This window comes from Theropithecus gelada, chromosome 10, assembly GCF_003255815.1.
Source record: "Theropithecus gelada isolate Dixy chromosome 10, Tgel_1.0, whole genome shotgun sequence".
Classification (NCBI taxonomy): Eukaryota; Metazoa; Chordata; class Mammalia; order Primates; family Cercopithecidae; genus Theropithecus; species Theropithecus gelada.
This window is the reverse complement of record NC_037678.1, coordinates 74,880,027-74,892,580: the sequence shown is the minus strand read 5'-3', so window position 1 is coordinate 74,892,580 and position 12,554 is coordinate 74,880,027. Positions and strand designations below refer to the sequence as shown.

At 37.1% G+C, this 12,554-nt stretch overlaps 1 protein-coding gene across 2 annotated transcripts in view; it reads right to left on the bottom strand.

The window, feature by feature from the left end:
- Positions 1 to 12,554, bottom strand: part of ATRN (attractin) — a 180,028-nt gene that overhangs the window by 95,809 nt on the left and 71,665 nt on the right. For both annotated transcript variants that reach the window (XM_025399043.1, XM_025399044.1), the window contains exons 7-10: positions 5,048 to 5,138; positions 3,623 to 3,866; positions 2,059 to 2,242; positions 1,156 to 1,310 (exon numbers count right to left, since the gene is read on the bottom strand). In XM_025399043.1, coding sequence (XP_025254828.1) covers positions 1,156 to 1,310; positions 2,059 to 2,242; positions 3,623 to 3,866; positions 5,048 to 5,138 — 674 coding nt within the window. The remainder of the gene's footprint in view (positions 1 to 1,155; positions 1,311 to 2,058; positions 2,243 to 3,622; positions 3,867 to 5,047; positions 5,139 to 12,554) is intronic.

Below are 12,554 nucleotides of genomic sequence, written 5' to 3'. Positions count from 1 at the left end.
CCTCCATGACTTAAAGGGTACTCAGAGGTGCTCTCATACATTCTTTTCAGCCAGAAATACCCTGAAGTGCAATTCTATTGTCTGTTCATTTCTCTACCTCTTCCACTTTGAGGCTAAGGGCTTTAAGTTATTCATCTGATCTTCTCAATGTACAAACTGAGTGGCTGGCACACAAATGTCTGTTAAAAACAAATGTCTAACTTGGAATAGTCAAAATCACAGAGACAGACTGTAGAATAGTGGTTGCCAGGCATTGTGGGGAGGAAGAAATGGGACATTATTGTTTAATGGGTATAGAGCTTCAGTCTTACAAGATGAAGAAAAGTTCTGAAGATGGACGGCAGTGATGGATTTATAACATTATGAATGTGTTTAATATCACTAAACTAGACATTTAAATATAGTTAGGATGGTAAATTTTATGTGTATTTTACCACAAGCAAAAAAATAATGGTTTAAAATGAACATCTGATGATTTTTATGAAAGAAATCATCCAGTACGCATTTGCTTTGCATGAACAAATACTGCCCTCTTCCGGTCTAGTATATTGCTACACCAAGACCATGTGAGAAACCAGTTTTCTAGGGAATGAGATAAAGCTAATAAGTGAACCAATTTTAACACAATGCTGGTGGTTGCAACTATGTAACATTACCAGGTAGGCATAACATTACAAAGGAGAGACTAGACACCTTAATTCAGCCTCAAAAATTAGCATTCAAGCAATTAACAGGAGTTATTTCAAAAAGAATTTAATGTAGAAATAATTTTTATCAGATATGTAACATTAGTCAAAGGAATATAAAAAATACCATTTGGACCTCTTTCAAATGGCCTGACCTTTTTTTTTTTTTTTGAGACGGAGTCTCGCTTTGTCGCCCAGGCTGGAGTGCAGTGGCCGGATCTCATCTCGGCTCACTGCAAGCTCCGCCTCCCGAGTTTACGCCATTCTCCTGCCTCAGCCTCCCGAGTAGCTGGGACTACAGGCGCCCGCCACCTCGCCCGGCAAGTTTTTTGTATTTTTTAGTAGAGACGGGGTTTCACCGGGTTAGCCAGGCCTGACCATTTTTAACTGGCAATATTTTCAGTCTCCTTTTAAATGTTGCTTATAGACAAAAAGATGCCTGAAGCTAAAATGGTTTTGGGAAACTTACCAATGTCATAGGCCATGAAATCTGAAGAGAAGCATTTGGCACCATGGCTCATAGATGTGTCATTGTGTGTGTTTCCTCCAAATACTAGCATGGTTCCACTCACTATCACAGCTGTGTGCAAGTAACGGAAAAATCGGCTGTCCTTAAGAATGGTCCTTTTGAGTTTATTTAGAAATAATAAATACAAGGTTAGTTTTTAAAGAATATTTATGTATCTGCTAATGCAAGCACAACCACTTTATTAACCTCAGACTCAAAGGTACAAATCCTTCCAGATTTTTCCCTACATATAAGTAACTTTTTCAACAATAAATATATATAATTTTAAAGACCTGTAAGAATTTTGGCAAATATTAAGAACCTTAAACTCTTCATACTCTGTAGCTATATAATTCTAGTTTCTGGGCAGAAATCATGTGAAATATTGACAGAAGCTTAATGCATAATGGTTTCTTAATAACATAAAAACTAGAAGGAAACCAAAACTTTCACCTGCACAGTCTCAGCATACCCACAAAATGGAGTATTCCACAGCTACTCAAAATGATAATTTTTATGACAGAATATAAAACAGTATCCATAGCAGGGTATCAAGTAGGTGAGGAAAAAGAAGAGACACCATCGCTTTATAATTACATTATTTCATAACTCAAATTTGCTTTATATTTGTTTAAAAAAACCCTAAGCATTTTCTAACCAACCTACTACAGAATTACAGAATAATGCAACAAAACAAATACTAGCTACTTTATTACCCTCTGTTTATTTCCCAATTTCTCTATATACAATGCTGAACAGAATTAACTGCCAGGCATAAAAACAAAAAGATAGCACAATATTTTCTCAACAACTGCCTCTACAGAATTTACACCTTAAAGTGAAAGCTCAAGAAAAAGTACCCACCACATCTGGGTATCCACATGATATCGGTAGAGATCATCTGCAAGCCGGTACTTATTGGCACTGAAAGCCTTGTAGCCACCATGAACATACAGGGCCCTGGTCCTGTGGTCATAAACACTGCTATGGCCGTAACCCCCTTGCACAAGGGCACCCTGGGTGTGTAATATACTCCACGTGTTCTTATCTGGAAAGGAAAAACAGTTAAAGGCAAGCATGGCAGGCTCCTCCTCTCTACTACTGAAAATGTCCAAAGCGCTTAGGGCATGAGAAGGGATTTCAGGAGACCTGATACATATACTTTTTTATCTTTATATTTTAAAGAAAGTCACCTAAACTTGTAACAAAGCCATGTGGCCTAATTCCAGTCTGTTCTATGTTCTGATGTTCTAATATGCCATGTAAGAAAAGAATTAACTAAATTTAAAACACTCAGGGCCAGGCGAAGTGGCTCACATGTATAATCCCAGCACTTTGGGAGGCTAAGGTGGGAGGATCACTTGAAGCCTGCTATGTTGGCCAGCCTGGGCAACATAGTAAGATCCCATCTCTACTAAAATTAAAAAATTAGCCAGGAGTGGTGGCACGCACCTGTAGTCCCAGCTACTAGGGAGGCTAAGGTGGGAGGATCACTTGAGGACAGGGCATCAAGGCTGCAGTGAGCTATGATTGTGCCACTGCACTCCAGCCTGTGTGAGAGAGTGAGGTCTTGTCTCAATACATAAAATAAAAAGATCAGATTCCACTCAAATGAACATTTAATTCCCTATAACCTTTGGTGACCAATATACAGATATATTTTATAGGCCTACTTTTCACAAAATGTTAATTATACCTGGTATTCCTACTGCACAACAACAGATACAATGAAATTTAACCAAAGGAAATATTTTATATTAAGGGTAAATCATACTCCGCTAAACCAATCTCTAAAAGGCTAGGCAAATACTTTTTTTCTTCAATATTTGTTGTTTTGAACCATTTTCTTTTTATTTATTTTAAATACCCAGAGTACTTTGGGTCATCTTTGGCTCCTTACCAAACTGACAGTAAAAAACACATACTACATAGGAGTATCAATAATCTGTATTTCACTGGTAATACATCAATGTTAACTATATTGGTTTTTGTTTGTTTGTTTGTTTGTTTTGAGACAGAGGCTCACTCTCTCCCTAAGGCTGGAGTGCAGTGGTGCAATCTTGGCTCACTGCAACCTCCACTTCCCGGGTTCAAGCGATTCTCCTGCCTCATCCTCCTGAGTAGCTGGGATTATAGGTGCCCGCCACCATGCTGGGCTAAATTTTGTATTTTTAGTACAGACGGGGTTTCACCATGTTGGTGCCAGGCTGGTCTTGAACTCCTGACCTTAGGTGATCCGCCCACCTCAGCCTCCCAAAGTGCTGGGATTACAGGCATGAGTTACCACGTCCGGGCCCAGTGTTAACTATGTTTCAAGATAAAGTACTGAATCAATATGAGGTTGAACCTTTCTAAACAGTCAAAATAATAAGCTTAGAGGTTTTGAATCTGATGTTCAAAAGGCATCTACTAGAAAAAATATACCTACCCAAATCATATTCCTGCACATTACTTATATATCCATAGAGAGGGCAGTGACCAAAGATGACCAGCATGACCACTCGGCCATTCTTCAGCGTAACAATGTGTGAGGAGTGCCCAACCACTGCATACTGCTCCTTTGCCTTAGGAGTCAACAATACCCATGACTCATTATGAATGTGAAAAACTCTCAACTCATTGGTCACATTCCCAGTTGAATCAATTTTTCCTCCATACATGTAAATTTTATCCTAGGAAAAAAATGCAAACAAAATTTTAAAAAACACTGAAAAGATTAAATCTGAGAACAGAGAAGAACAAAAGCTCAATATTACTTTCAGCTTAAAAAAGGTTAGTAAAGAAACTAAAAATAGAACTACCCTATGATCCAACAATTTCAATATTGGGTATATATCCAAAAGAATGGAAATGAACATACCTAAGAGATATCTGCACTCCTATGTTAACTGTAGCGCAATTCATAATAGCCAAAACATGGAATCAATGTAAGTGTCTATCAATGGATAATTAGATAAAGAAAATGTGGTGTATATATACACAATGGAGCATTATTCAGCCGTTAAAAAGAATGACATCCAGTCATTTTGTAGCAACATGGATTGAACTGGAGGTCATTATGTTAAGTAAAATAAGCCAAGCACAGAGAGACAAATATCACATTATTAATCATATGTGGGAGCTAAAAAAGTGGATCTCATGAAGATGGAGAATAGATTGGTGGTTACCAGAGGCTGGCAGGCTGGCGGGGGAGAATGAAGAAGGAAAAAAAGAATGTAAATGTATTTATTACCACCAAACTGTACACTTAAAAATGGTAAAGATGGTACCATTATATATGTATATTTTACCTCAATAAAAAATAAATTAAAAAAATTTTAAGGGTTAGTAAAGGCACCTTTCAGTGAATTACTAGGAAAAGGATAAAAAAAGGAAAAAGGGAAATAAAACTAATCATATTTTACATCTCTAATACTTCACCAGTTTTCTTGGACTTCCTCACATGAATCTTTTACAGTCTAAAAGGACTTGGAAAAATAAAGTTGCCTCATTCTACCATCTATCTACAAAAATGAGGAAATGAAAAGTTTATTCAGCCACATTACAATGTAGCTATTCTTGGCTAACTTGCTTATGAGAATAAAAGCTAATTTACACTTTTTAATCTACATCTTTAACCATTTAGTGCCATAATTATAATACCGCATTACAGTTTGAAACCATTAGAATCTCTTGAGTTAAAAAAGTTTCCATTTTAATTTCTACTTATAACTTAGGCAATTTTATAATGCCCCCAAACAAAAAGTTGTCTCCAATTAAAAACCAAAACTGAGGTAGCTTTTCAACTATGTAATACATGAAGTAACTGAGGAAAACTTAGTTTCTTGGTTAGCACAGAGTGGAAATACTTTACCTTGTATAATGCCAAAGAATGACCATATCTAACAACCACATTGTTCACAGAACGGTTTAGTGGAAGCCACTCCCTAGAAGCAAGGTCATACCTACAAAACAAACAGATCATATTTTCACCCAACTAATAAGACAGAACATCTTATACTATTTTATTTGTGATATAATCCACTTTGGAGATGCTCACTAAATCTACCATGGATATAGGGGGGCACCTGTCACCTTCACAAATAAACCTGACACCTGGGCCCACTGGACAAGTGATAACTCGGGAAAAGGAGCTGGACTATGATATCCTGGGAAAAGAAAGGAACAGAAACCTACTGGAAGGTTCTAGCACTTCCTGAAAACCTCTTCTATAAACAGTCTAAATCATTTAAAGGTTGCACTGTACTCAAGGGACTCAAAATTTTATTACAATAACTTTTATTTAATCATGAGAAACTGAAGATAGGTACCAAAAAAGGAATGATAAGTAAAAGAAAATTACTAATCTTTCCTTTTCTTTATATAATTGACTAAAAATACATTTTCAAAAGCCAGAATACCATTATAGCATTTCACCTGTACTATGAATATAAAGACCTTAAAATACAAAAATGCCAAAAAGAAAACAATTTATAATCCTGCCATGCAATTTATACTTATTCATGCATTATTGAATAATCACATTCAATATCTTAAAGCACTCACTTTTGAGTTTTTGCTTTTGAGAAAAACTCTACTATTTTTATAAAAAGCATACATGTTCATTATAAAGAATGTAACCAATACAAAGAATAAAGAGCCAAAAGTTTTTTAAAAAGTTCCCACATTCCATGATCTAGAAATAAATATCATTAATATTAAGTAAACATCATTCCAGACATCTTTCTATGCATATAAGAGGATAATGTTAATAAAGTGTTAATTTTAATTATTTTCATAAAATAGAAAAAAATAAACCAGAAAGAAACAAATGATATTGCTATACCTTAAGTAAATATTTCTTTTCTATAAAAGTTTACCTGGATATTCCAAGTACTTAAAACATTTTGAAAAACATTATCATATATATGCACAAAGGTATAAGAAAGTTTGTCACAATAGCAAAAAAGGAATACAAATAAATGTCCATCCATTGAAAATCAACAAATAAATGGTAATATACACAGATAGATAACATAAAGAATAAGTATACAGAATGAAAAATATACTCCAGCAACATATGTCAACATAAATCTCAAAACAATGTTAAGCTGAAATAGCACACTGCAAAACATTGTTTCTATAAAGACTAAAAACAGAAAATTTATTAATTATACTATACTTTCATATATATATAATGTATAACATATATGTAAAGTATAACATACGTATGGAAGTATGAACAACTGATACCAAAATCAGGATACAGGTTATCTCTGGGACTTTGGAGGGACATGCAAGGGACTTCAACTGTGTTAGCAGTGTTTTATTTTCTAACCTGGTGGTGAATCCATTGGTGTTAATTTTCTCTAAGCCTTTTTTTATCTTAAATATTTTATACACGATCTGAAGCAAATATAACAAATGGTGACAACTATTAAATATGAATTGCATATAAATTGGCACCAACTATTTTACATATGTTTGGAATATTACACACTTAAAAATACATGAAAAATTATTTAGAGGTTGAATTTAAAGTTATATGCAATTTATTTTTGTACAGAATTCACTAACTTCTTGCTTTAAAAGTTGAAAAATCTTAGCACTCACATTTCCTCTCATTTCTTCTTCAAATTTTTATTATAAAATTTTTATAATGTCCAGGTCCTTAACATTTGCACTACAATCAGTAAAAGTAATTCCACAGTTACTTAGTCCTGAATTTTAGCTGAATCAATCTCCTCACAGTCCCTTTACCACAACCTCTCTTTCTTGAGCTCTTCAATTCTCCTCTGGATTTCACTGTCAAGTGGGTTTTTGTTTTGTTTTGTTTAAGTAGAGCTCATAGTACTCTTTCCCTGAATTCACTCCTGTTTGAGAATATCCACCTTCCAGGTTTACAGCAGAATGACACCTTGGCTGGGTATACTATTCTTGGACCATCCTTTTTTTCCTCCAGAACCTTGCAGATGTTGCTCCCTTGAACACTGCTGGTATTGAAAATGTTGCTATGGAGAAGTCTGTGGTCAGCTTATTTCCCTCTTTTTTCATGGTGTGCTTTTCTGCCTGGAAGCCTGAAGAAGTGTGAATCATTCTCATTCTCTCTTCTTTTCTGCCTACCCGCAACCTCTATTTTTTTATGACATGATATTGTATTTTACTTCAAATAGAAATAAATCCATCCAGGAATATGTTTTTATAAAATGGACTGCATACCACTGCAAAGCTTCTGTGGAATTCTGACTATGAAAGGTGATTCCCGAGGACTCATATAGCTTCCAACTACACATATAGACCTTACGTTCAAGCCAGAGGCTTATTTCTGTAAGTTTAAAAGAAAGGAAAGAAACAGAGGAAGCACAGAAACAGGTCTCCACATTTCTGTCAAACGGCACAGAGAGTGCCCAATCTGTCTCTTAATGTATTTTGTTCCTCTTCTGTCAACAAGTCAGACCAAGAGCTTGTCAGAGACACTTAGGTGCTGGCAGGTCCCCAAAATCTGGCTAAGGTGAACTGCCAAAAGACACTTAAACAACATGTTAATCATCTCTTAACACTGAGAAAAAAAAATAAGACAAGAACAATAATACTGATGCAATAAAACATAAATTCCAAGTACCAGATAAATGCTCCTTCTGGGAACTGAATCCAAGATAACAAAGACAGACTCAGGAATTCAGAAAAAGATGTCTTCCATAGAGTGACAGCACCTCCCTCGACCCCTCTAGGATGGGTGGCAAGCCAATGACCATCATGTACCACAGGGTACAGGTTTCAAACTCCATAACAGACTGGAAACCCAATTGGGCCACCTAAAGACCAAGGCAAAGGCTCTGTGAAGACTAGACATGACCCCAGCCAGCAGACGGCACAAAACTACCTGAGGCTTCCCAAATAATAATTTGTCCTTTATCCCAAAAGTTCAATGACTTTATTTTTCTTGGATACACTCCAAGCACAAAAAGTTCAATAACTTGATCAAATCAGGTTTTGTCATTGAGAAACTATAGAATTTTTCTGAAATGCCTTGTGCTGTTTCAACCCATCTGTTACGTGTGCTAGGTTCTTTTCTTCAGTGACAGCAATTATAGTTCTATTTGATCACCTTCTGTCCTTCATGTGTTTTTGCTTTTCTGTTTTTTTTTTTCCAATGTATTACACAATTATCTCAATCTGTCAGTAATTAAATTTTCATTCTAATTTTTGCTATATCTAATTTATTCGTATTTCTTTAGGCCTACAACCTCCCAATTCTTCTGTTACTATCACCTTCTTGTCTTCTAGCTTGTTTTTCTGAATTCAAATTCTCATTAAGTTGATCTGCAGCACGAAGCAGTTGGAAGGAATCTCCTTCTACTCCTTGAAGCTGCTTTTCTTCCATGATGGGTTCTTGTTAGATTTTACAGGCTGCAGTCTTTCTTCCTCTTTATTTTTTCATCATAGAATATTTGCACTAGCTACGATGCCACTTCTTTCATCTTGTTTGAGGTTAGACATAGCTCTCCAGACATTTTATTTGCAAAGTGTGGGTGATTTCTTAATTCTGTTCCCACTGTATCTAAGATAAGTTTATCGAATTTCCATCCTTTCCATAGCTTTAGTGTGAGGGCTGGTATTTTATGTTCTATCTATTCTTCTGAAGTCTAAGGAAATGTTGGGGCTCAGATGAGAGGGTGTGCAGCCAGTTAGAATAAAATACCCAGACTCTCCTCTCCTCTCCTCTGAAATTTTGTTTGTGATCTACCACAGTGCTCAGGTCATATTCTAATTATAATGGAAGCCCTGAGTTCTGGGTAGGGAATCAGCCACTTGGTCAATTTCTCCCCTTTTCACCTGATGCTCCCCAGCAACTATGTCTCCTACTCTTTAGTTACAGTCAAAAACAGTAATGCTCACTCAGTTTGCTCCCTTCTAGATTTTGGGCTATCACTGAGAATTATCAGAATCTCCCCCAGTGTGGTTTCCGTGGGGTATGTAAGAGGTCAGGTCACACTTGGTGTTCCATGAGTCTGCTTTCACATTTATTGGATTCGGTGATGTTATTTTGCTTATTTGGTTGACCGCTGATCGATTTATTATTATTTTTTTAAACTTAAGAAAAAAAAAAAACTCTCTTCTGCTCAAGAGAAAGAAATTTGGTAATAAAGTTTCAACTGCCAATCTTAATCCAGGGGACCAAGACCACTTATTTCACAAGAGGACCATTGGGTAACAAAATGGGAACTGCTTTTTAATGCAACTAAAAAGTTTTGCATTAACAGGACTGTGAGGAAAATGGACAGTAACAGCAATTCCTAAAATACTTTCATGTAAGAGTATAAATGACTATAAAATCTGTAATCTGGCCGGGCACAGTGGCTCACGACTGTAATCCCAGCACTTTGGGAGGCCGAGGCAGGCGGATCACGAGGTCAGGAGATTGAGACCATCCTGGCTAACACGACGAAACACCAACTCTGCTAAAAATACAAAAAATTAGCCAGGCGTGGTGACAGGTGCCTGCGGTCCGAGCTACTCAAGAGGCTGAGGCAGGAGAATGGTGTGAACCCAGGAGGCAGAGCTTGCAGTGAGCCGAGATTGTGCCACACAATCTGTCGTCCAGCCTGGGCTTCAGAGCAAGACTCCGTCTCAAAAAAAAATAAATAAATAAAAATCTGTTATCTAAGTTCCACAAACACTACTTCTAAAATGAATCACTAAATTAACTTTTCATGAAAGTTCATTATTTGGAACTATGCTAATATTTACATGAAACCAATAAAGCTGTAGAAAATCATGTTTTGATCAAGCAGGAAAAAAAATTTATGATCCAAAAAACAATGTGGCTCATGAAGTATGTCAGTCAAAAAAAAGTAATAGATGATATTAATATTTCCAGGAACAGATGTTTGTGAAGGAAATAAATCATTTACTCTCCCGTTTATTTGATAAATACTTATCTGAGTACCTTCTATGAGCTAAGCTCTGAGTGCAGTGAGTAAACAAGGTCCCTAACCTTGAAGAACTTCACAAAGGCAGACAATGAGCAAGTACAACAGCGTGCACTGACATAACTAAAAATCACGAACAATGCCATAAAGAAAATGAGGACTATAAAAAAGAACAAAAGGGAGAAATGTCTGAACTGGATGGTCAGAGATGATCTCTCTGTGGGATAACCACACTGAGATCTAAAGGGTGAGAAGACACCAGCCCTGAGGCGCAATAGCAGGAACAGTCTAGACCAAGGGAATGGCAAACGCACAGGCTCTTAAGGTAATGATGTACACTGTACGTTTCGGGTAAGAAAGTAGGCTGGTGGAGCAGAAGTGCTGTGAATGATGGCAGGATAGGAAAAGACTGAGTCTGGGAAGGTAAACAGTGGTCACATCATGCAGGGCCATTAAGTCCAAAGGTAAGACACTGATGGGTTTTAAGAAGGTAGTAAATGATACTATTTACGTTGTTAAATGGCACCCCAGTTCATGTTTAGCAATTTGATTAATAGGAATAAATGGAAATGAACAGATTTGATAGAAATCTACTGCTGAAGACTAAGAGATAATAACAGGCTGTACATAAAGATAAAAGAATAAATATGACATGTATTTGGTGACAGAGTTGAGGGCACTTAATATGAAATTATGGTATGAGGAGGAGAACATACGGAAATATCTAAAGACTCCCAGATTTCTTGCGTCAAGAGAGAAGGAGGATGTTAGGGTAAAATCACGTAATGGCAAATATGCGCATTTCATAACATCTAGTATAACAGCAGAAGGCATAATCACTTTCATGCCTTTAATTTCACCTTCTCTTCTCATGGTGGCAGCACTAGAGGTGATCAGATTTGGGATAGATTCTAAAGGTAGAGCTAACAAGATTTGACCTATCGTGTCAGACAGACACTGGGGTAGTCCTCATGATCTCCACCTCCTGGTATTCATACCCATGTATAATCCCCTCCCCTAGAAGGCAAACAGGATCTATGACTTGCTTTTAACCAACAGAATATGGCAAAGATGATAGGATATCATTTCTGTGACATCCATCCTGCTAGCAGACTCAGTCTAGAGACTCTCCTTGCAGCCTGATGAAGTAAGCAGCTATACTGGTGAAGTCCAGCTGACAAGAAACTAGGTGGCCTCTAGGAACTCAGGTAAGCTCTAGGAGCTGAAGGCAGCCTCCGTAAATTGAGGACAGCCTCAAGTCAATAGCCAGCAGAAAGCTGGGACCCTCAGTTTTATAACCACAAGGAAATTGACTCTGCCAGCAACCTGAGCGAGCTTGGAAATGAATTCTTCCTCACTCAGGCCTCTAGATGAGAATGCAGACCAGCTGACACCTTGACTACAGAGGACTCCTAATCAACCAAAATGGTGATAATAAATGCAAATGGTTTTAAGCTGCTAAGTTTGTGGTAATTTGTTATGTAGCGAGAGATAACTAATAAATATACTAATATGGGGTGTGAAGAAACAAGACGGCGCAGATGACCCAAGATTTCTGCCTTAAGTAAACAGAAGGATGGAGTGGCCATTAACTGAGATAGGGACATCTGGGGGAAGAGCAGCCTTGAGAAAAAGATAAGTGTGGGACATGCTGAGCATAAGATGCCTAGTACACAGACAGAAGGTTGAGACATCAATTAAAGAGTTGGAGATAGGGGCTCAGGTAAAAAGTCTAGGCTGCAAATACAAATTTGGGAGTCACCAAGTATAAAAGGCCAAGATACTATATGAGGTCACCAAAAGAGTGAATAAACAGACAGCAATGGACCAAGGGTTAAGCCCTGGCCTGACATCATTCAGAAGTCAGTCAGTTGAAGAGAAACCAGCTAAAGAGGCTGAGAAGGAATATGGAATTAAAAAAATTATCAAGGGAACGTGGCATCCTGGAAGTCAACTAAAGAAAGTGTTTAAAAGAGGAGGGAAGGATTAACTACATCAAATGTTGGTGCCAGATCAAGTAAGATGAGAACAAACAATGGAAAATAAAAAATTCAGCTCCTAAGTCACACTAGCCATATTTCAGGTGTGAAATAACTACATGTGGCCAGTGACACGACAGGGTAATACAGAACCTTTGCATCATGCCTGAAACTTCTATGAGACAGCACTGATCTACAGAAGACGATAAAGGGGCACAGATGTAGGTGAAGGGGAAATGTGGTGGCAGGAGTTTGTGGAAATAGTTTTCTGACCTTTATGTTTCAAAAGAGAAGCAGGAAGCAAGGCTATTAACTGAGAATGAAAACAGAAGAAAAGGTGGTAGGAATTTGAAAATGAAAAGATATTAGAGTTAAGAAGGAGAATAGGAGAGGGAAAGAGAAAGAATCAATGAACTATGGACCCATGTGGAGATCAAAGACTATTAGGGTATTAGAGAGAAAGATGTGA